This window comes from Echiichthys vipera, assembly GCF_963691815.1.
Source record: "Echiichthys vipera genome assembly, chromosome: 14".
NCBI classification, from domain to species: domain Eukaryota; kingdom Metazoa; phylum Chordata; class Actinopteri; order Perciformes; family Trachinidae; genus Echiichthys; species Echiichthys vipera.
The window spans coordinates 12,004,107-12,029,250 of record NC_139839.1 but is presented as its reverse complement, the minus strand read 5'-3'; the positions used below and the strand labels follow the sequence as shown (position 1 = coordinate 12,029,250).

The window sequence follows — 25,144 nt, the reverse complement described above, 5'->3', positions numbered from 1 at the left end:
ACTACGAAAGAGTTTATGCCAAAAAAGTGGCATCAAAAGTTTGTTTACTGTCCATACAAATGCATATTTGGCACATTGATAATGGATCATGGTTTACTAGTTTACCATTTAATAATTGTTATCCAAATCAACCCTAAACATACTTACAGGCCCAAAATTGTGCAGAATAAATGTTATTAGCGATTTTGTAGTTACTGCACTTAGGCTTTGTAGGGCAGTAGAGCCCAGAAGGCCTGTTTGGTTCACCCAGGTGGCCATGAGCCATGGAGTCACAGGGCTACAGGTGAACAGGATTTATATCAAGGATTGATACTCAACTGTGAAGCTACATTCTTCTGCCAAATCTTTCTCTGTAACAGCTTCTCCCATCCTTCGCCTGTCAGTGTTTAGGTGACATTAGCTTACTTACTTCATCTGTTTCCAGGCCCATTACCTCCAGAGGAAGAATATGTTTCAGCATCTTGCCAGCATCAGACATCGACCCTCAGGAGCTGAGACAGGACCAGCCAGCCAGCCCAAACATGGAGAAAAAAATCCCAGTGATACCACTGGTCGAAGTAAAAAAAGACTGATTGTTTCCAGGTATGCCGACTGGTGTGACTCTGTGGCAGCTGGGACTCTGCTCGACACAAGGTGGAGAGCAGAAAGCACAAGGATTTTTGGGTCAAGTGACATCTTTTAAAATGATTTTCTTCCCATTTCTCATCAGAAAGAGCCTGGTAGAAGGTTTATTACATTAGTTTTGCATTTCCTTTTTTTGCCCGCCTAGTCTTCCCTCCCTTTCCTGTCTCTTGTGCGTCTTCAGTGTTTTCTCCCAGAAGATGCTATGATCTGACTTCAGTGTCACAGGGATTTACTTGTTTCACATATTGTTTTATTTGACCAGTCTATAAGGAGCAGGTTTACATTTCAGGTTTTATTTCAATTGCCATAACTTTTTTTATTTCTTTGGCAATGAGCTCTGACATCTGGACGCCTGCCAAGCTACCTCCACCCCTCGACAGACGTTTCAGACAAAAAGCTACAACTATAATGTGTCTTCATCAGTCATAGTTACATGTCAGTCCTTATACTTTCATTTATTAGTGCCATGCACAGAGACTAAGTTGGCGATTTACTTGTGAAACATTTCAATTAAAGAAAAAATATTTATATCAGGATAAACTGTTTGAATGTAGCAGTTCTTTTCAGTGCACATTTCATTTGAAATGTTTCCAAATAAAAATGTTATTTAAAAGAATATACAATAGTTTTGCTCTGTTTTTATTTTGTTTACATATTACTTGAAGATGCTTTGTAAAATAGAGATAATTACGTTTGGCATGAAACATAGAAATAAAACTAAACTGAACCATGCTGGGGAGAATTTATGTAAGCTACATTTCATAAATGGATAAAAAAAGATTCATGATCTTTGCCTTAATGAGTCACCACAATCACACAGTTATTTTTCTTTATGAGGTATCTGGAGGAATTGAAAAGCAAAACCCCCTAATTTTTACATTACAGACTCTTTACCTCGTATACATGCTCTCTCTCTCTCTCTCTCTCTCTCTCTCTCTCTCTCTCTCACTCTCTCTCTCTCTCTCTCTCTCTCTCTCTCTCTTTCAGACCCCTACCCTCCCTTCATCCTCCCTCTTTTTGGCAACAGAGAACCAAATAAATGCAGCCCAACAGTCATTGGGGGGTTAGAACAACCCATTTGGTTTAATGAGGTGATTCAGTGTTTTCTCTCCCTCTCCCCTTGTCTATCTTTCTCTGTGCGTCTCTTAGCCAATTACACTGTGTCCTGTCTTGCATCCTGTCCCCCCTTTTTTTTCTGCTCTCACTCATTTTCCCTCCTTCTTAAAACCTGAACCTAGGGAGAGGAGAGGGACATTTGGGAGCAAGATGGCGAGAGGGACGGTGGCCTCGTACCTACATGGCGTCTTTCTCCTGGCTCTGTGGAAACCCTCACTGCAAGGAGGTGGGTTCCCTTTTTTACTACATGTGTGCGGCACTCTGCAGTGCAGCACCTGTGGGTCAGGTGTCACATGAAGTTTATGTAGCCGTGTTTGCAGGTGAGGGGTGCATTAACTCAGGTCCTGTTTTCTTTCTAATGCATTTTCTATGACATTTGTGATTTGAAGGATTCTGTGATGTGCAAGAACGATGATACTGATAATGAGGTTGTCTTCGATCATAGCAGAAATCTGTTGCTGCAGATCATTGATGATGATAAAGATGATCTATTTCTGCAGAGTGTTTCCTAAAAATGCACACTGCAAGAGATTTACAAAACCCAACCAAAGAGCTGGACCTCTTTAAGTGTGATTTGAAGAAAAGTGACTCCTCATTATCACTCCTGCAATGAATATTTGACTGAGTTTGTGTTGGACATACTTCACATTACCTGTATCCAAAAGATGTCAACAATACTGCCAACTCCTCTCAGAGTTTAACAAAACAAAACTTATTTAAAAACCTTTCCACACATTTAAAAATGTAGATATGTAAGAAATGTCTGCATTGAAGCTTTGAAAGCACTCTGGTATGTAAACATGTTAGAGTAAGAACAATCCTCAGCTAAACCACAGTAAAATTAAATTGCCTTTTCTCTGTGACTTCACAAAGCTCATGTGTATTTATCATCTCAGCTGCTTCCCTCTTTAGGCGTTAGGTAAGGATAACAGGGCTTTAGTTAAATGTTTTAATAAGGTGCTGCACCTGACTTTTAATAGACCTCATTACAAAGCTTTAACAATTACCTCCTCCCTGCCTCACGTTCTTGTCTGTTTAAGCTTTGGAGTGGGCGGATGCGAGGAGCTTCCCCTCATTCTCTTTCTTGTGTTGTTAGAGGAGAGTTAAACAGCTGTTCTAGGTTCAGGCTGAACCACTCAGGAGAGAGTATGGTCTTGTCATTGGCTGTTCAGTTTCTGTGTTTTGGTTTTATAGAAGCGGAGTGGGAACACAACCCAAATTAAGAGTTCCAGTGTTATTTCTATGGCCTAGGAAAGTTCAGTCTATATTTGTGAACATACGCTGCTCTCTCTCTCTCAAAGCCCGAAACCAAAGAAGTAAGTCTCAAACTTACTCAAAACTTGTGATGAAAGTGTGGAGCTCCATAGGCGATGATTAGGAGACAGATTCTTATTCTCATGTAGTGTTGCTGAATAACGTTCCCATATACTCAGAACACTCCCCTGGGTGCTCTCAGTGTCATCTATAACATCTTTGCTCATTCATTGTCTATGGAGCAGGTCCAAAATTTATCCCAGATGAGATCACAAATTGGACTTTTAGCACTCTAGTTTGTGGAGAGACTAAATACTCTTGAATGCATTTAAATCAACAGTAGAAAGTGACAGTGCAGATTAAAAATCCATAGCCACGCTACCGTAAGGATGGACGATTTGACGATTCATCACACACCGTTGTTGAATACTCGATTCTGGTTGGTCAATCACAGCATTCTACGTTCTGTTGTTTCTGTATAGCAGACTAAGGGTGCACTTCTGAACGGGAGGGCGACGTCCATCAATCTGCAGAAAGAGCTCCGATAAATTTAACGTCAGCTGTGGCAAAAAAAAAAAAAAAAAAAAGCGCTATCGTTCCGTTTAAATCAATATCTTGTGTCAAATTATTGATTTCTTTAGTAAGTAGCTGTGTAATAAGTGGGATAATGTAGAGTGAGCAGGTCATACTTGATTAATAAAACCTGCGTCAGGGTTCTGCATCACCCTGTTAGGTTTCCATTCGCCATAGTGACCGGCACGCTCTACATGATCCCTTATCGTCAAAACTTTATAAAAATGTCTATCATATATTTTTTTTGGTCATTTCTACAGTGTTGTGGCAATATTCACATCATCTGGACGATGCTTTACGTTGTGATCCTTGTAGAATATGTTAATTTTGGAGGAAGTTCTTAATGAAATTAGAAATTAGAGAGTTTATATTTTGATATATATCATAATTGAGACATGAAAAGACCTATATCAGGATAGAAGACTTGCCCTATACTAGTTGCTCTGCTGGGTTGTAATTGTAAAGACCAAACTGTTAGACAGACAAACAAGAATTGGGAAAAAAATGATTTTGACCTGATGGTGGTACTTGATGAAAAGTCAGGGAAACACTAAAGTTCTCTAAAACAATGAAAGTCTGCACCAAATGTTGTGGTTATTAGTTCTGATCCGTCGAGTAGGCTACATGTTGACCTGCTGGTGGCTCTGTTAGAAAAGTCACCAGAGTCAGTCAAGTTCTTTGAGGATCACGAATATCTGTAAGAAACCTTTAAGGCAGAACATAAAAATAGATTTGAGATATTTCCGTCGACACCAAAGGGGTTGGTCGACTGACAGACAGAGTCATTCCTGGCGCCACACCGCCGGGGTGGCTAAAAACAAAAATACTTACAGTATGATATCATGGACAGAGCAATAAAATCACAAAAACATTACTAATTGAATAACGAGATAGTATGTCACCATAGAAACATCTCTACATAAGACAATCTCTTAATGTCAAATAAGAAAAATAGTTTTTTTCAAAATAAAAATAAAGATCTATATTATTATGAATTCACTGCCAAGTTCGACTGCTGTTTTACTTCATGACACATCTCTGGTGAATGTGAGTTTATAGTTGTACCTGTCCAGTGTTTCATCCCAAGATTCCTCCCAAAACAACAAAAGATTTGGGGGAGGGGGTTTCCGTCCCACTCACTGACTGAACAGTTAAATAGTTTGCTGAGTGTTGTGAATGTGCTGTACATGGCATTACTGTGGGATCGGTAACTCACATTCTTTAAGATTCCCTATAGACCTCTTCTTTTCACATCTGGACTGTGGGATCTTAAAAAACATTCCCTTTTATAGTGTCCGCGCTGTTTCTATTTTTGGCTATCGGGATTTTGTGAAACATAGGTACAGAAAAGTGTGAGAATTATCACCAAAGCATGCCTTTTGGGTGATGAGGTGTTTGTTACTCGATAACTGCCAACACAGAAGCACACACAGACACACACACACACACACACACACGCACACGCACACGCACACGCACACGCACACGCACACACACACGCACACGCACACGCACACGCACACGCACACACACACACACACACACACACACACACACACACACACACACACACACACACACAAACACTTTTTCTCTGTTCTTGTGTGGCATTTGATCCTATTTGTTAGATGTAATCCTTGTTAAATGGACTTTAATTAACTAGGGTTTTATAAAGTGCTGGCCAAGAGGAGTAAACTGTACCTCATTAGACCAGAACAATGACTCATAAATTCCCTGTATTCTGTCATCTGTCAGGAGTCTAAACAACAAACACACTTGTTCGGTGTGTGTATAGCTGATCCAGACCGGCTCTATTTTCTATAAAATCATATTGTCATTTGCTGTGACTGTGAACTGGTTGTGTGTATCAGGTGTATATATACCTGCTGGTGGAGCAGCAGGAGGCGCTGGAGCCAGCATAGGTACCGGTGCAGGACCTGGAACTGGATTCGGACCAGGTGGGACTGGAACTGGATTTGGACCAGGTGGGACTGGAACTGGATTTGGCCCCGGAGGAGCTGGATTTCAGCCTGGTGGAGGTGCTAGTCCTGGTCTTGGAGGCTTTGGACCAGGAGCAGGTGGAGGTGGGTGCCATTTGCTGATGACTATGATCAATTTAGTTTGAAGTGAGGGATGTGAGGACTATTTGCTTTCAGGCGCAGCTGTTTTCGTGAAACTTCGTCTATATGAGTTTTTGCGTGTTTTCAGCTCCCAATGTCTCAATGACTGTATTCCTCAGGGGGTTATGGTGGTCAAGGACCAGGGGGTGTTGGGCCTGGAGGAGTCGGACCTGGAGGAGTAGGACCTGGAGGAGTTGGACCTGGAGGAGTCGGACCTGGAGGAGTTGGACCTGGAGGAGTCGGACCTGGAGGAGTCGGCCAGGGAGGAGTTGGACCAGGAGGGTTCAGACCCAGCACCTTTGGACCAGGCAGTGGTGGACTGGGAGTCATACCTGGAGGTGTCGGGGCTGGTAAGACAAATATGGCTGGTAAACATCATCTGTAGAGCAAAGTCTAGCAAGATTCCCATTCTTCTCTTGTGGATGAAATTGTCATGACTGTTTTCTCTTACAGGTGGAAAGCCTCCAAAAACAGGTATGACTGTCAGGGCTGCCTGTTAGAGCACTGATTTAAGATTTAAATAGGTTTTATGAGTACAAACAACAACCCTACGACCATGATAGCTCTTACCTCTGCAAAGGTATATCATGTTTTTCTTGGTATCTTGTCTCTAGGAGGCGGCTATGGAGGTCGTGGAGGAGTGACTGGAGGTTTCGGAGGAGGTTTCGGAGGACTGGGACCGGGCGGAGTGGGACCAGGTGGTGTTGGCCCTGGAGGCTACGGAACTGGGCCTGGAGGAGTCGGCCCCGGTGGTTTCGGACCAGGTGGCCAGGGCACAGGCATGCAGTTTTAATAAATTCGATTTTCCATTTCTTGAAAGGGTTGAAGGGATCGTTTCGATTTTTTGTACTAAGTGCTGCTGCATGATGTCCTTATCCAGTCATTTTATCACCTACAGTAGATGGCGGTCAGCACGCCCCCAGTTTGGACGCAAGCTTAGGGAGAAGCAGCAAAATGTATTTTAGTAACCTAAAAAAAAGGCCTACCTAAAAACACAATATCAGTTAAAGTGTACGCAATATTTAGAGTATTTTCACCGCTTTATCTCGTTATCAGACAACCCTTCAGACAGGGAACTGAAGCCGTTGTATCCATCAATGCCCTCTTTAAAGCCACCAGACTCCTCTAGTAAAAAAATTAAAAAAAATAGTATTTTTACCTCGCAGAACACAGGAGTTGCTGGTTTACCGTTGCCTTGATCAGTTAGTTTGTGACTTTAAAGAGCTAGTTTACATTCAAACAGCAACATGCAGAAGAAAGCATCACCCTTAAAGTTTCAAGTTAGAGAGGGATTATTAATAACGGCTAGTGTAGAACCTGTTGTATTAAAATCTAGTTTAAAATTCTAGCAAACTCATTAGTTAGAAACCGATGCCTGCTGCGTTTACTTGCATCATGCGACATTCACAAAAAGAGGAAGTTTTCTGCTCTGCACACATGAAGCAGTGTTTCAGCCCCTGTACTGTAAATATTGTTCCTCTGCTCAATTCAATGCAGCAGGATAAGGACTGCATACATGTACCATTATTTCATTTCCCCATTACCTCAAGGTTATAAGCCATTGTTGAAGGGGCAGCCAGCCTCATGCACACACACAGTGATAAAGGCTAATGCATTAGGCATGGCAGGTCCCTGATAAAGGACGGAAGTCATCACGTCAGTCAGAAAGATTTGCTTTGGAATTTCAGGCCTCTCTGTTTTTCATTCTCCAAACATGCAAGTTGGCTGCAGGATGAGGAATGTTGGTGATAATATCCAAACGATCCTTAGAGGTTAAGCCTTGGTTTTGTGGAACCTTTTGAATTCCACCTATTATGCCGTAGGGTAGAAAATGGGTCACAGTGTAAGCAAAGGAAACACATGTGTCACACTTTCCAGTTTACCAAAAGTCCGGCTCTCTCAGCCAAACACATTTTTTTCATCTATGCTACACAATAATGCCCACAAAGTGTGTTTGCGTTGCCCTACTCCGCCCTGGAGAATAAGACGCAAACATCCTGGCTCACCTGAACAAGCAACGGGAGGCATGCATTCATAAATGCTGTGCTGTCATTTCAAGCAAAAGTTCACAAAACTAATTAAAGCCAAAACTGTGCAAATGGTTACATGAACACAGTGACTTAAAGCTGCAAGACTTTGGGTAAAAATAAATAAATAAATGGTTGTACTCAACTATACCAACTTTAATATCCTTTATTCAATATGAAGCACCATGTGTACCTGCTCTCTTTTAACAGAGTGACATAATTTAATTTATAGCTTGATGTGGCAACAGTTTTTATCAGATAAAGAGAGTCATGTTGGTCCCCCGATGGTAACGAAATCTCAGTCATCTCCACACACAAGCTGCAGTTCCTCCTCTGCAGCCTTGTAATTAACACTGACTCATTTACAGCAAAACCCTCTAATAGATTAAGTTCTGAAGTGCACACTTCAAACAAATGTTCCAAATCTTTCCGGAGGACAAGTTAATCCTTGTCAGGTTTCTCTCGGGCAGCCATCATACATGTATAACATTACAAAAGGGTGGAGTCGCACACAGGGCCACACTGATTTCATTAATGTATGATGTGGTGTATTGTAGTCACTAGAGCAAGTAAAGGAAGTACTAAGCACTGTTTCTCTTTTATCTGCTTGGGGGCAGGAGGCCTCGGCGCTGGCAGAGGTCAGGGAGCCGGAACAGGCTACGTACCTGGAGGTCAGTGGTTTCCATTTGTCCACATCTGTTTCTTTACATGAGACCCAATAAGTGGTTTGAATACATATGTCTGTTTCTATTTGTTCTTATAAGCAAGTACATTAATTAATAAATGCATTAATAACGCAAGTTGATCGCCTTGTGCTTTTGATGCAACCATGAGAATCATTGAACATGAATAAACAGAGCTGGCTCCTGCTAGTGTTACTGATTCTCTTCTCCTTAACTGGACACACACCTGGCATTTTATATACTGCTTACCTTGAAGAATATATGTGTAAACAAACCTTTGTTGTGACCCAGGTGGCTATGGCGGTGGTTATGGACCAGGTGCTGGGCAATACCCAGGAACCGGCGGAACTGGTCCCAAACCTCCTAAAACAGGTATTTTCGATTTGTTTATCAACATTTCCCAGTTTTAATCACATAAATATGACCGTTTTTTATTTTAACCGTATGAACAGGTTATGGACCTGGTGGTGCTGGATTTGGACCTGGTGGTGCGGGAGCTGGGCCTGGTGGTGCCGGATTTGGACCTGGTGGTGCAGGAGCTGGGCCTGGTGGTGCTGGATTTGGACCTGGTGGTGCGGGAGCTGGGCCTGGTGGTGCCGGATTTGGACCTGGTGGTGCGGGAGCTGGGCCTGGTGGTGCCGGATTTGGACCTGGTGGTGCAGGAGCTGGGCCTGGTGGCGCTGGATTTGGACCTGGTGGTGCGGGAGCTGGGCCTGGTGGTGCCGGATTTGGACCTGGTGGTGCGGGAGCTGGGCCTGGTGGTGCCGGATTTGGACCTGGTGGTGCAGGAGCTGGGCCTGGTGGTGCCGGATTTGGACCTGGTGGTGCAGGAGCTGGGCCTGGAGGTGCTGGATTTGGACCTGGTGGTGCAGGAGCTGGGCCTGGTGGTGCTGGATTTGGACCTGGTGGTGCAGGAGCTGGGCCTGGTGGTGCTGGATTTGGGCCTGGTGGTGCAGGAGCTGGGCCTGGTGGTGCTGGATTTGGACCTGGTGGTGCAGGAGCTGGGCCTGGTGGTGCTGGTTTTGGACCTGGTGGTGCAGGGACTGGGCCTGGTGGTGCTGGATTTGGGCCTGGTGGTGCAGGAGCTGGACCTGGTGGTGCTGGATTTGGGCCAGGAGGAGGTAGATAGAATGACAGACATTATGCTATACTGTATGCAACAACGTACACACACACACACACACACACACACACACACACACACACACACACACACACACACACACACACACACACACACACACACATTGTATTTCTCTGGAAAAGCGTATTCAAGTATTAACATATATTCTCAACTTCTTAATTCTTTTTCTTAACTTTTCAATTAAAATAACAACCAATTCTTGTTTCAGTTCCCCAGACTGCGGGGGGATCTGGCGGAAAAAGCGGTAAAGCATCAAAACAAGTTCCAGGTAAAAAAAAAGAAGACAATCCGTTTGTTACTAAAGGATATGCAACATCAGTTCAGTTCATAGAAACACCCAGTTGTTGTAAACTTGTGTACGCTGTCACACAGGAGTCGGGGTACCTGGACTCTATCAAGGTGGATATGTACCAGGTCAAGGTATGTTGTAACACAATAAACATGTATTAAACAATACAACAATACATCAGGTCAGTGTTTTAACAGAAGTTGTAACAGTTGTGTGATTTCCCTCTTATCTTCCCTGACTAGGTTTTGGAGGCCGTGGTGTTCTCCCTGGAGTGGCCACAGGATCTGGACTTGGGCCTCAGACTGGTGTGTTAATGCACTCTAATAAATCTTGGAATATCAAATATTGGCACACATGCCTAAGAACAAAAACGTTTGCCTTATTCCTCACAGGGGCTGGAGTACTCGGCCAGGGAGGCACTGGACCAGGAGCAGCCAGCAGTAAGTGTCATGAAGTTTTAAACTGACAAAACATTTAATATTACGAGCACATTCAGGGCATTACTTGAACTTTCACATTAAAAGATTAATGAACAATAATAAATATTATCCCAGGCTGTAAATGAGTATTTCACAGTATGAGCACATCTGTCGTGTATTTCTCACCTTAGATGGTCGTGGACAGCAGCTGCCCGGGGTGTTCCGTGGTTACCCTCTTGTATCGCCTAAATCAGGTACCAGCAGTGTAGTAAAGTGAAGCTGCATCTAGATTTACATGATGTCAATGATGAAGGTATAAAGAAAAAAATATCTTCTTTCAATTACAGGGGCGGGCAAATCGAAGACTCAAGCCAAACTCGCTGCTAAATATGGTAAAAACACATCAGCTGAGGTGTCAACCTCGAGTTCAACAAAGACATATTCGAATGTGTTGCAAAAATATGCATTATGCAATAATGAAATACTCTGTATTTATACATTTTACAAGCTCTTGAATAATAATTTGATAATTTATTTTCTTGACCAGGTGGAGCTGGAGCTGGAGGAGGTACACTTGGTCAAGGAGGCGCTTTGGGGGTTGGGGCTGGAAGACTCCCAGGAGGAGGAGCGGGAGTCACACCTGGATTTGGAGGTGGAGTCGGAACAGGCAGCGGGCCCGGAGTAGGCAGCAGCGTACCTGGCTTAGGTAAATCTGGAGTAATGCACCTGTTTCAGGTGTTTAATGGAGACCAAGGTGCAGGATGCACCCATCAAAGAATGTTTTATATAATGTAATTTACCATGTTGACAATTAATATCCTTTTACCGCCTTTTGTACCATAGGTTATGGTGCTGGCTCCGCCAAAGCACGCAAATATGGTGAGGCATATTTGCACATTTTTGCAAAACACCAACATAATGTGATGAATATGTAGTGTGTGCATTTAACACCCTATTTTAGTTTAGAACTGAAACACTTAAATTGCCTTGAATCTCACCAGGTCTGCCGGGCGGTGCAGGCACAGGTGCAGCTGGAGGCTTTGGAAGGGGAGGACCGGGAGGAGGAGTTGGACTCAGCACGGGGGTGGGACCAGGCACTGGGTCAGGTGGTCTTGGTTATGGTCCTGGTGGTGCTGGTACTGGCTATGGACCAGGAGGAGTTGGACCTGGTGGTGCTGGTACCGGCTATGGACCAGGAGGAGTTGGACCCGGTGGTGCTGGTGCTGGCTATGGACCAGGAGGAGTTGGACCTGGTGGTGCTGGTACTGGCTATGGACCAGGAGGAGTTGGACCTGGTGGTGCTGGTACTGGCTACGGACCAGGAGGAGTTGGACCTGGTGGTGCTGGCACTGGCTACGGACCAGGAGGAGTTGGACCTGGTGGTGCTGGTACTGGCACTGGCTATGGTCCTGGTGGTGCTGGGACTGCCACTGGGGGAGCAGGTTATGGGCCAGGCAGAACTGGGTACGGTCCAGGTGGAACTGGATTAGGAGGAGCAGGAACAGGACCTGGAGGTAATGATGAATGAGTGGATTTAAGGGGAAGTTTAGCCTAAAATCATGCAAGAGTCATAGCTCAAGATATAATATACTCTCTATTTGTGTTCAGGGTATGATGCCAGTGCCAAAGCTCGTAAATATGGTAAGAATAGTTAAATAGTTGAACACAATTGTTTGCAATTTTTACTATTATTGTATAATGGCATTTAACAAAGAGTATCAGAACAAATAAAACATGACTGTTACTCTCACAGGCATGTTAAGTGGAGCACTCGGAGGTCCAGGAACAAGTAATGGAGTCGGGCCTGGTGGTGCTGGTACTGGCTATGGACCTGGTGGTGCTGGTACTGGCTATGGTTCTGGTGGTGCTGGTGCTGGCTATGGACCAGGAGGAGTTGCGCCTGGTGGTGCTGGTACTGGCTATGGACCAGGAGGAGTTGCGCCTGGTGGTGCTGGTACTGGCTATGGACCAGGAGGAGTTGCGCCTGGTGGTGCTGGTACCGGCTATGGACCTGGTGGTGCTGGTACTGGCTATGGACCAGGTGGAGTTGGACCTGGTGGTGCTGGTACTGGCTATGGACCTGGAGGAGTTGGACCCGGTGGTGCTGGTACTGGCTATGGACCTGGAGGAGTTCGACCTGGTGGTGCTGGTACTGGCTATGGACCAGGTGGTGCTGGTACTGGCTATGGACCTGGTGGTGCTGGTACTGGTTATGGACCAGGTGGTGCTGGAACTGGCTATGGACCAGGTGGGGCTGGTACTGGCTATGGACCAGGTGGAGTTGGACCTGGTGGTGCTGGTACTGGCTACGGTCCTGGTGGTGCTGGCTATGGACCAGGTGGAGTTGGACCTGGAGGTGCTGGTACTGGCTACGGTCCTGGTGGTGCTGGCTATGGACCTGGAGGTAGGATGAAAGATAAAATAAAGAGGCATGTCTGAATTCAAATAGAGCTACTGAAAACCTACCTTTAAACACAAATGTAAATGTAAAAGAAAATGTGTCTGCATTTTGTAGGTTATGCTGGTGCCAAGGCCCGCAAATATGGTAAGAATCTACTTTTTGTGTTTGTTTACTTAACGGAGATTTTTCTGCTCAACTGTTTTTTATGGTGTTTACAGTAAATCTGTGATTTCATATTATTTGTACCAACAGAAAAACATATAATTAAATACTTGCACACATACAGTCATGGGCTTATACATCTGAACAAAAGTTGTAAAGTGCTTTCTTGGGGTTAGTTTTAATTTTCCAATAAAATGCTGCTCGCTGCAGGTTTGCTTGGAGGTGCCCTGGGTACAGGAGGTGGTGGACCTGGAGCAGGACTCGGGACGGGTGGATCTGGTGTTGGAACGGGAGGTGGACCGGGTGGCTTTGGACCAGGCAGTGCTGGAGGTATGAAGAAAAGAACTTACTCACAGTTCATCAGAAACTGTATAAAAGACAAAAACAAAAAGTTTATTACACCTGTGATGTACCTGAATAAACTACTCAAATACAGTATCTGATTAGTTACAGTATATGTTATACTTGCCTCTTGCTGTTCCTTTTTGCAGTTGCCCCTTTTTGATATAAAAATATTGATTAGTGGAGTTTTTACACGAGCATAATGCAGCTATAACAGCTGTGTAGGAATTACAGGACTGAATGAATAGTGCTGAATGTGTCCTGTCGTGGTGTTCACGTCTTTTAAATCTCTGGGGTATCCAAGTCTCTCATAGTGTGATTTCTACATGGCACAAATATGTAATATGTTTATTTAAAAAATGTAGTTTGCAGTGGCCACTGCCAAAAGAAGGGCTCAAAGTATGATATTAATTTGAGAATAAATGCAATAATTTGAGTTACTATTATTACAAGTTATTTCTGAGGCAGTTAAATTGTCTAAAAAGTTAAAAATCAAACCCATAAGATATTCCAGATATTTTCATAAGCAGTGAAAACTCAACATTGATAAGTTTCATGCAAGAGATAACTAGTGTATTTTTACTGAAACATTTTAAGAGTGCATATAAAGGAAAGTCTTTATTAGAGCTAAAATCCTCACAAGTTTGCTCCTCTCTAGGGCTTCCTGGTGGAGGAACATTAGGAAGAACAGGATATGGACCCGGTGGCTATGGGCCTGGGACAGGTTACGGACCAGGCGGAGGCTACGGTGCAGGACCTGGGGCTGGATATGGAACAGGTCCACGGGCAATTTTAATTTTGTTCAAGATAAATCTTTCTTAACTCAAATTAAGCTAAATAAACTTACCTTAACCTAAATTACTTCTGTATTTTTTTCCAGGATATGGATCAAAACCTGCTAAATACGGTATTGAAATGTCACTTTTAGCATCTTAAAACATGAAAATGGATGGTTCATCCAAATCCAGTAAAAGCTAAATTATTTTTATATGACCCTGGTGTAGGTCAAGGTGGAACGGGTGCTGGTGGTGTACTTGGAGGTGGAGCAGGACGAGGTGGGGAGTTGTTTCTGTATGACGACATCGAGAGAAATACTAAATATTTTTTTCTGTTTGCTACTGTAGTATTTATTGATACGCTCTCCAAACCTTCATGAAGGAGTTTCTTACACTGCATTTATTGTCTTGTGTAATCTTTAGGTGGTTATGGACCAGGAGGCTTTGGAACGGGCCCTGGAGGTCAAGGTTGGTTTTCAGTAGTGTCTGTGTAGTAACGTGTAGTTTTGTCAGTGTTCAGGTCATGTTAAATCACATTTAAGTATGACTTAACCCTTTATCGACCTCTATTGGTGATTAGTAGAAATTGCAACAGGTGCTTTCTGGCTTGTAACTGAAACAGATGATCAGGTCATATGCACAGTAACACAAATGCAATGGAAAACTATATTCAAATAGTAATATATTAAAACACTGGAATGACAACAATGCTCTGTTTTATTATAGTAGCTTGAGACTGAAGGAGACGTTAATTTGAGTAGATAGGGGTGTTTTCAAATCAGTATATTTCAGCATGACAATAATAACACATTACACATTGACGTGGTTGTGAAATCAGTGCACAGCCTGCTTTTCTTAAACGACGATCAGATTTTTAGGTCACACGTGTCAGTGAGTTGAGTTGTTCTGGTGTAACAATAGTGATATTAGTTGATCACACCATCTTTGCTGCAGTTGAACGGTGATGATTTTCGTGCATGGTTACACATTCAGATTTTATTCCAAATATCTGTATTTTTTTTTGTTTGAAAAAGCAAACAACTACTTTATCTCGGTCAAGAAAAGTGTTTCAGTCAGTTACTCTAATGGACAGCTTTAATTGCTTATCTCGTCTGTACTGGTATTTTTAATCAGTGTTTTTATCACCTGCGCTTCTTATTTGTTGTAACCATCAGGCTACGGCACAGCTGGATCCAAAGCTGCGAAGTACGGTAAGGTGTACTTAAAAAGACTCTTTATCAAGGAGAACATTATGTGTATGTTAAATAATAGTTGGGACTTAGAGCCGTTTATAAACACCTCTTTTGAATTCACCAGATCTTCTATCTTATAAATTGTAGGGCAACCTGGAGGAGTTGTACCTGGGGCAGGAACAGGGACTGGCACTACGGGGACCGGCACTGCAGGACCTGGTACGGGGACCGGCACTGCAGGACCTGGTACGGGGACTGGCACTGCAGGACCTGGTACAGGGACCGGCACTGGTGTTTCAGTGAATGGTACCAGCACAAGCAGCGGTACAGGGACAGCAGCTGGCCCCAGTGGTAAGCTTCTGTTTTGAGGATTAAAAATATACATTTTGGTTAAAGTACATTTTGAATCCGATAATCTATGTGATGAACTGTCGGATCAGGAGGAGGACTTGGAGCCACAGGATTCACACCAGCTCCAGCATCAGAAGGTATCTGTACAGTGTTAGCACCAAGCTGAGGAATAACAAAGATAAAACTGACTTATCTATACATTATTTTGCTATTATATTTGTTTGATTTATTCAGTTTACAAATACATAGGCTACAATACTAGTTGCAAATCTCCGCCCTAATATATATTAATATTTTAAACTTACTCCAGGTGATGGTGCCGCTGGCAGTGTGATAGAGGGGTCTGGAAGCTCTGGAGGAGAAGGTGTGCTTAAACTTGTCTTTTGTTACCTTTAAAACAATAGACAACAATTCTCAAAAACACTAAAATTCAAGTCCAAGGATATAATAATCTGAAGGATATACAAGATGGCCCACAGCCTCCATGGCGCCTGTGAAAATTAAGGAACAAAACACTATATTACAATGTATACTAAATATAAAACTCCTGTGTATCCTGTTAAAAGTGTCCGTGTGTGTGTATTAACACAGGAGGTACTGGTGTATCTGGCAGACCAGTGGGTGCAGGAGGTGATGTAGACGGCTTGGGTGGAACAGGGATCCCCATCATTGGAGCAAAACCAGGTATTTAAGTCTTTTTTTTTTTAACCACAAATCCAAAAAACATTAATGTACATTGAGGTGTTTTATTCTGCTGCTAATTTATTCAGGAGTGTTTGGAAGTAGTATTCACAAAAATGTTGAAAGAAGAAAAGTTGCGTTTTTAAATCTCTCTATTTAGTCTTGTGTCTCAACTGTGTTGCCTACATGTCATCTTGACTTTATGTTGTTTTTTCAAATCATTTTTATAAAACAGGACTCAATGGGACAGAAGTTCCAGGTCAGTGTTTATTTCATAACCAAAGCTTCTGCATGTTTATCTGCGGGCACTGCATGCTCATCTATTTATATCAATGCATCTGTTTATCATCCAACGATGCTGACTTCAGTTAAATCAAGTGGAAAGCAAAATAACAGTGTTCCTTGGATTTTGTTGTGGACAGTGCCATCATATGGCCATTTATAAGCACTTCATGTTTTCACTCATAACTTATGAACTTTGGATGTAGGTTTAGTATTTGTATGGCTCAGGTACTTTAAAATATATATGTTTTTCTTAAATTTCACTGTATAAATGTTGCAGGTTCTGGTGGTGATATCTCAATTGGGACACTGCCCGGAGCCAAACCCCTGAAACCCCCAGGTGAATAAAGTCCAATTCAACTCAAACTCAAGTTTCGGGATAAACTAACCCAATAATAGGTTCAGGGTGCCACCTGTGCGGAGACTGGAGAAAGGAGTCTTGGTCTTGGAATGACCAGATCTAGACTCCCTTATCTCTCTAACCAGTTCAACACAAAAGCTAAGAAAAGGGATTTAAATTTTATTTTTACCAAAATTTTGTCATGCCTTGATGTGCTTTGGTCTGTCTGTGTTAACACACCATCTGTGTAAATGTAATCTCTTCTGTTGATGCATGGGTATTACTGTAGCTTAACAATAGCTTGTTATTGTTTTGTGTAGACTTTGTGGAAGCTTATGTTGATCAAAATAAAGAATAAATAATACTCACCAGGTTTCATCTCTGTAATGATGGCTTGTATGTAATAGTGGAGGTTACTGATTTTGTTCTTGTTTTAATTCTACGCTGAAATACAAGTCTTGTGACATTCTGTGCTCTATCTGCAGGTGTCCCCAGAGGTGACACGCCAGGTGAAGGAGAAGGAGAGGAAGGCCCTGATGGAGAGAGAGGTGGTACAGGAGGTGCAGGTGGAGGACCAGGAGGAGTAGGAGGGAGTCCTACGAGTGGAGTAGGAGTAGGAGGTGTTTCAGGAGGTGTAACAGGAGTGGGAAGAGGAGACAGTCCCGCTACTGGAGTTGGAGTTGGACCTGGAGGTGCAGCTAGTGCAGTTGGGGGAACACCAAAACCACCCAAAGGTGCCTTTTTGCCATCTGAATATACACTCCATTATGATTGATTTACATCAACCACCCACCATTATCCAACGCTTTGCGTCAAACTACCAGCCACTAGGAATGGCTGACATAGTAATGAAAAAATGTTCAGTGAAGAAGATGATCTATTATAATATTTATCTTTAAATGTAGCATACGGAACTGATGGGAGTGCAGCTGGAGGAGTAAGTGGTGGAGGTCCTGGAGGAGCAGGCTTGGTACCTGCAGGAGGTGCTGGAGGAGTTGGAGGAGGACCTGGAGGCGCAGGCTTGGTACCTGGAGGAGTTGGAGGAGGTCCTGGAGGAGCAGGCTTGGTACCTGGAGGAGGAGCTGGAGGAGTTGGAGGTGGTCCTGGAGGAGCAGGCTTGGTACCTGGAGCTGGTGCCGTAGGAACAGGAGCCCTTAAACCTGGAAAAAGTGAGCTCCTACCTTGTTTTGTTCTCTGAAACTTTTGTGTATTCATCCCGGACCGACATGCCTATATTACAATGATGTTTGTACATTATCACTATCCATCATAGGCTATGGTGCTGGTGGAGCTGGAGTTTTACCAGGTGGAGGTACGCTAACAAACACTATCCCTACCATCTAAGTGACAATAAACCGATGACTGAAGCATATCGGAAATACAGTATATCTCTTTTTTATCTCTCTCAGGCATACGTTACCCGACTGGAGCTGGATTTGGACAGGGAGCGGGGAAATCAGGCAAAGGTTCTATAAACTGTCAGCTGTATTTTCCTCTTCTTAACAGGGCCTTGAGCAATGAAATAAGCTACATGATACATTTAATGCTTTCATCTTTCTATTAGTATATGGGACTCTTGGAGCAGGAGGCCAGGGTGGAGTTGGGCCTGGCGGTTATGGAGCTGGTCCTGGTGGCTACGGTACTGGTCCAGGAGGTTATGGTGCAGGACCCGGAGGTTATGGGGCTGGGCCTGGTGGATATGGAGTTGGACCTGGAAGCCGAGGCATCGGTGGTGGTCCTCTAGGTGCGGGAGCCCTTGGAGTTGGAGGGGCTGGAACTGGTGCAGGAGGTGTGGGAGCAGGCCCCGGTGGAGTCGGTGGTGGACTGGGGGGATATGGTGGTGGTGTAGGTCCCGGTGGTAAGTTGATTTCTATGAAAATGTGCTGTGTGACACAATTTAAATAATTAAGTTGAATTTTGATGGAAAAAGAACACACTTAATATAGATATCATGTTATTAAAAATATTGGTGGACTTATCTGTCCTGTTATCCAGGTTCAAGATATGGCACAGGTCCAGGACTGGGCACCGGCAAACCACCAAAACGTATGATATAATTGACAGATAAACAGTGTACGGTTGCAAAATCTATACAGTGAACTGAAACTGAATCGGTATTTGTTTTTAGGTTACGGGGCAGGAGCCGGTGGTATTGGGGTTGGGCCTGGTGGCTACGGGACTGGAACAGGTGGAGTCGGTCCTGGCGGTTATGGACCTGGTGGCACTGGACCAGGTGGATATGGACCCAGCACTGCCGGGACAGGACTGGGTGGTGCTGGAACCAGGCCAGGTGGTTTTGGACCAGGCGGTGATGGCACAGGACCAGGCAGTTATGGGCCTGGTGGAGCAGGGGTCCTTCCTGGTGTTTATACAGCTGGAGGTCAAGGACTGGGGACCAGAAAGCCACCAAAATCAGGTATAATTTTCATGTATTATTACTAACAAAAACATTTATTACCGTAATGTTTTTAGATATATTCATCAGGCTGTTAACTCCTGACAGGCTATGGATCATCCTTACTAGGTGGAGCAGGCTATGGGCAAGGTGAGAAACTTCTTTAAAATGTAAAAATTGTCAGTGTTTTTCTCTGTCTTTGTACAGCAGTTATTTGCTTTAGCTTTGTAGCAGTTCTTAAAATAAATTAAGAACCACCAGAACCTTTCTGTTCTGAAGCAGGTGCAGAAGTATTAAGAAAACAAACAAACAAAATAACTAACTTAAGTTAAGTTAAAAACCTATGCCTGTTTTCTAGGTGCTGGGGTTGGACCTGGTGGAACAGGTACTGGACCTGGCAGATATGGGCCTGGTGGTTTTGGACCTGGGGGTGTTGTTCCAGGTGGGTCTGGCACAGGAGGCTTTGGACCGGGGGGTGCTGGTACAGGAACAGGAACAGGAGGCTTCGGACCAGGTGGTGCTGGCACAGGAACAGGAGGCTTTGGACAAGGTGGTGCTGGCACAGGCACAGGAGGCTTCAGACCTGGCGGTGCTGGCACAGGAACAGGAGGCTTCAGACCTGGCGGTGCTGGCACAGGAACAGGAGGCTTCGGACCAGGCGGTGCTGGCACAGGAACAGGAGGCTTTGGACCTGGTGGTGCTGGCACAGGAACGGGAGGCTTTGGACCTGGTGGTGCAGGTACAGGAACAGGAGGCTTTGGACCAGGTGGTGCTGGCACAGGCACAGGAGGCTTCGGACCTGGTGGTGCTGGCGCAGGAACAGGAGGCTTCGGACCAGGCGGTGCTGGCACAGGAACAGGAGGCTTCGGACCAGGTGGTGCTGGCACAGGAACAGGTGGTTTCAGACCAGGAGGCCAAGGATTAGGAAAAAGAAAACCTTCTAAATCTGGTAAGGAGCGATCATATAAGTGAAACTATGAGGCAGGTGGACTGATGGAGACATCTATTTTATACTATTGTTTTTAGAAGAAAAGTAATGAGCACATTGTTTTTCCAGGTTATGGAGGAGCTGGGTATGGATCAGGTGAGGTCTAGGTTATCAGTTGGATAAGGGATGGTACTATATCGTTGTATACATGTATTCAGAATAGTTGTGCTTATATATTTAAATCTGTTTCCCAGCCGGAGGATTAGGAGGACGTACAGGGGGTGGTCCTGGTAGCTATGGTCCAGGAGGATATGGTCCAACTGGAACTGGTTATGGGCCTGGAGGTGCGGGAACTGGTGGCTTTGGTCCTGGAGGTGCTGGAACTGGTGGCTTTGGTCCTGGAGGCGCTGGAACTGGTGGCTTTGGTCCTGGAGGCGCTGGAACTGGTGGCTTTGGTCCTGGAGGTGCTGGAACTGGTGGCTTTGGTCCTGGAGGCGCTGGAACTGGTGGCTTTGGTCCTGGAGGCACTGGAACTGGTGGCTTTGGTCCTGGAGGCGCTGGAACTGGTGGCTTTGGTCCTGGAGGCGCTGGGACTGGTGGCTTTGGACCAGGAGGTGCTGGAACTGGTGGCTTTGGACCAGGAGGTGCTGGAACTGGTGGCTTTGGACCAGGAGGTTTTAGACCTGGTGGTGCGGGTGGATATGGACCTGGTGGCCAAGCACTTGGAAACAGGAAGCCTCCTAAATCAAGTTACGGCTCATCGTTGGGTGGAACTGGCTTTGGACCAGGTAACATTTTCTATTGATGCATATAAATATTTCATTTATATTTCAAGTTTGTATTGTCACTGGATAGTAACTATACAAATCGGTGAAGAAAACAATTGTGACTAGGGATGATAAACCGATTTACAAAATGTCAGAGTTTAATAACTTATTGTTTACTTTCTGAATGTTACAGGGAAATGTAGTTACCTGGGTGTAACTCCAGTTCTGAGAATATGTGTGGATCCCTCTATTTTCAGTAGGCTGGCATGTTTTATGTGCAAGACCAAAAGAAGGCTCTTGTGTCTTTTTCCTTCCATAGAGTAGAATAAAAAATTCACTGATTAATAATCCCGAAAACCAGTAATCGTGATATCAAAATCTCCTATTGCGACATCAACAAGTTTATATGATAAAATATCTGCATGCTTAAACTGTTCTGTAAACCTTTTCTGTCTCCATCTTCACTCCAAGTGTATTTATGCATTGCTTTGTTTTCCTAGGGATTCCTGGTGGAGGGACAGGAGGTATAATTGGAGGCTCAGGTGAGTGTCTTGTACATAATGGAATATATTGACTAAAAAACAATAACTTTAGTGTGGCAGGGCACAAACTATATACAAACAACTTCATATTCTTCTCCAATGTGTTAGATGGTGTCTTTGTGAAAGGTTTTAGGGTGTGTCAAGTCTGTGAACGTCATCAAAACATCTAGACTATAAAGCCTTAAAAGTAGCATGTTGGTTATCTTCTGCTTTCAAGTGTTTTGCTAATTCCTGCACATTAATAATCACTTGTCTGTCCAGGCAGTGCAACAGGAGGAGCAGGTCAGGCAGCAGCAGGAGGAGGTGCGACCGGCTTACCAGGTAAGTTAAAAGGAGCACTGATACAATAGAGAACATGACTATTTGACATTTTAAGATTTGAAAACAAATGCATTTACACACCACTGCAGAGTAAATACCAGTCTGTTCAGAGATGTGTGATGCAGGCTGTAATGTGTCCATTGTTCCAGCAGGGGGTGTTGGCCCCGGCTACGGTGGGGTGGCTGGAGGAAACTATCCAGGTAGAACAGAAGCACATTACACAGAAGTCTTAAATGATCACATTTAAACTCTTTCTCTCTCTTTGTAAATATTATAAGTGGTAATTATTGTTAAAACTTGTAGATATCCAAAACACACACAAAGTAAGAAACAGAAAATGTTTTATCCTCAGTGTCCGGCCTTGCCTTTGAATATTTGTTTTGGCATATTCTCATGTGCTGTATGTCATCGCTAAGATAACAAATGAGACCATTGTAAAGATTATCAATTGTTCATTATGACTTTCTTTCCTCTTATTGTTCTCTAGGATATACGGGGGGTGGTCAAAAATGTAAGAAAACCTCACTGTGTCCTCTGGGATAAGCATGCTCTAATTACCTGCAGTCTCTTAACACACATATGTCCAGCACTAACACACACAGCACATCTACATGGCACATCCTGACACATCCTGATCCAGATGAAGACAATCGCACATTCTTTCCTTGTTTATTAAAGTATGTTTGTGAAGTTAGTTTAGAGGGTTTTTTTACAAAAGAGAAAACTATCTGAATTGCTGGTGTCTTGTGCTTATATTGTTAACAAAATGAATAAAATAAAAAAGCAATCATTTGAATTTTTTGGGGGGGGATTTTATGCTTTAATAGTCTTCAGAGGTGTACATTATTGTAGAGAGCTTGTATATATCTGCAGAATAACATTATTTTTTGCTTCATGTCTTTTAGCCAAGGCACAGAAGGCCGCCAAATATGCAGCCATGCAGGCCTTACTGGGAGCTGGAGGCTACAGAGGTAAGAAAAAATATCATTGCTTACAGTAAATCAGTACAAAGCACTCTAGGACCGGGTGATAATTCAATATAATGAATCTTCTTTATATGGAATCATTATTGTGAAAAGATCATATTGATATTTTGTGAAACACAATTACATTGTCTAAATTGACAAAAACAAGCACATTAACATCATTTGAGAATTGCAGTTTTATAATCAAACTTGACATAAACACGCAATTCAATGCGCTCAATATCAACTGGATTACATTACACATGATTTCACATACGTAAGCAGATGTTAAATAATGAGATAAAGTCTTTCTTCCATATTGAAGGTGATATAAGAAAGATAAATATTGTCAAAATGATATTAAAAAATCTCTATCACATATATTTTTTCTATATTATTTCAACCCCAATGTCAAAAAAACAACAGCCGAACTTTATTACAGCAATATTTAGGTCATTTGGTCGACGCTTTACATTCTGATCTTTGCACATTGTGTTCATTTTGCACTAAAGTTCTTGATAAAAAAGATTGCAGCAGCTTCTATTGTGATTTACCAAACATAGTTTCAAGAGAACTGGTATGTTTAAGAATTGCCTCATAGTCTAACAGCTTCAAATAGAGGAACCATATGGCTGTGGTAAATTAAACACACACCATTCTAACTGAGACCATGTCACGACTGGGATGTAATTCTCACTATAATTTTCTCTGTTCTGGTACACAGGTGCTGGCTGTCAGGGTAAATACTGTGGCCGAAGGAGGAAGTGAGAGACCAATAGACAGGAAGTGACCTCATTCAAACAACAGTGGTGCTATTGCATGATCCTAGATTGTAAATGTCTTACCTGCCAAAGAGGCTAAAGCTTCGACACATTCCACATGTTACACTTTTCAATTGCTTAGATTGTATACAGGGGTCTCTTTCCAAGAAGAGCGATGGTTCTCAGCCTGTTAGGCTCATGATGCCTCTGTTTCAGGCCGCTGTGCAGATTCGGGCAGTTTCTCTTTGTCGTGTTGTGGGTTGTTTTTAATGTTCACCATAACACAACAAAAAGCACAAGTCTGTACGGGGACACATTTGTTATTATAGCCTGAATCACCTTTTGATTATCTGGGGATCCAAACTACCAGGCTGAGAACCACTGAAATAAAGGGATTTCTTCTCAAATGGCGAGGCCAAGCTGTACTATAATACAGTTTTTGTTTAATGTTGTTGACCATCATCTGTGTTCCTGTGCAAGTATCTTTATGAATCCTCTGGGTGAAGATTGATACCAAGGACACACTCAGGGCAGCTCCTTCAGACCTGTCTGCATGCTGACACAATGTTGAAAATAAAACTAACCTCCAAGGCGAGACTTTTAGCAAGTTAGACTGGGTTTTCCTTGGGACTGCAAAAGTATAATGTTCGTTTTATTAATTCACTGTTTTTAGCTTTTACATCAAAGAGAAAACACTTGGACAATCTGTACAGACAAAGACACAGACAGCTGCTATTTTTGGAGGAACTGTGAACAAAAGGGACTAAGTGGGTTTTTTTTTGGGGGGGGGGGGTTGCAGTGTGGTGTTTTGGCTGGTCATTATCTGATCCCTGAAAAGCAGTCTGTGTTCATTTTAATTGTGCTTAGGTTAAAAGGTCCTCAGCTGTTAACACTCCTGAGACCGTTTTATAGCCACATAACACTGATTGGTATTAGTGTAAGCTTTTGGTTAATTTGCATAGTTTTTCTTTATTACACAGATGTATTTGTTGTGATATTATGAAAGGCTTTGCTGTTGAAGTAAGCATTCAAACTAAATGTGAGGTGATATGATAAGAATACATAATAGTGCATTTAAATGGCATCTGAGGAGCGTTGATTACTGTGTTTTTCTTCTTTGATGTACCTCCTTTAACACTGTTGGGATATTGTTCACCTTTGCTAGTATTTTTAAATTATGCTGACAAAAAGCAGAAAAAGCAGAGTGCTCTCTCATTTTACAAATTCAAGTGCATTAATACAGTATTAAATATTTGAGTTATTTTGTGTGTGCGTATGTGTGTGTTCAATAGTTTTTAAACTTGTGTAGTACTATGATTAATATAAGTGCTTAGTTTTCTACATTGTGCTAAATCACAATGTAGCCTGTGATGTCATTTGGATAAAAAGTGTAATTGAATCTCATCTTGCATCTGAGCTGGTGTTTGTGTCTCTATCATGTAGCTCAACACGTGTTTTTAACATCTGTGTTCTTTATGCGACCTATGAAGAAAATGATGCACTTTTTCACACTTTCAGACAATGCTCTCTGAAATAAAGAAATGACCAATGACAGTTGTTTCAGGCTATTGTTATTTTAAAGCATCTAGAAAAACTGACAGTGTTGCGCATGCACACAATGTGAAACAGTCAGGAGGTAAAAAGAGGAAGCTGCACATTAAGAGGCAGTTGTTGGTTTTAACATGTTA

The 25,144-nt window shown here is 43.1% G+C and overlaps 1 protein-coding gene across 1 annotated transcript; it reads left to right on the top strand.

The window, feature by feature from the left end:
• Positions 1–1,890: 1,890 nt before the first annotated feature.
• elnb (elastin b) lies at positions 1,891–24,198 on the top strand (the record flags this gene model as incomplete). Its single annotated transcript, XM_083927247.1, has 49 exons — positions 1,891–1,966; positions 5,439–5,651; positions 5,807–6,037; positions 6,141–6,161; positions 6,302–6,466; positions 8,332–8,385; positions 8,689–8,769; positions 8,850–9,518; positions 9,750–9,809; positions 9,914–9,961; positions 10,073–10,135; positions 10,223–10,270; positions 10,441–10,503; positions 10,597–10,641; positions 10,797–10,955; positions 11,093–11,128; positions 11,251–11,763; positions 11,858–11,890; positions 12,003–12,653; positions 12,765–12,794; positions 13,023–13,142; positions 13,813–13,932; positions 14,035–14,061; positions 14,159–14,209; positions 14,354–14,398; positions 15,106–15,141; positions 15,271–15,474; positions 15,564–15,611; positions 15,785–15,838; positions 16,066–16,158; positions 16,391–16,414; positions 16,718–16,777; positions 17,263–17,511; positions 17,683–17,946; positions 18,051–18,089; positions 18,187–18,243; positions 18,342–18,635; positions 18,773–18,823; positions 18,906–19,193; positions 19,281–19,322; positions 19,531–20,121; positions 20,230–20,256; positions 20,355–20,888; positions 21,368–21,409; positions 21,671–21,730; positions 21,880–21,930; positions 22,218–22,241; positions 22,636–22,701; positions 23,420–24,198. 49 exons carry the CDS (start codon positions 1,891–1,893, stop codon positions 23,461–23,463), a joined length of 6,864 nt encoding a protein of 2,287 aa, XP_083783373.1. The 3' UTR covers positions 23,464–24,198.
• Positions 24,199–25,144: the final 946 nt, after the last annotated feature.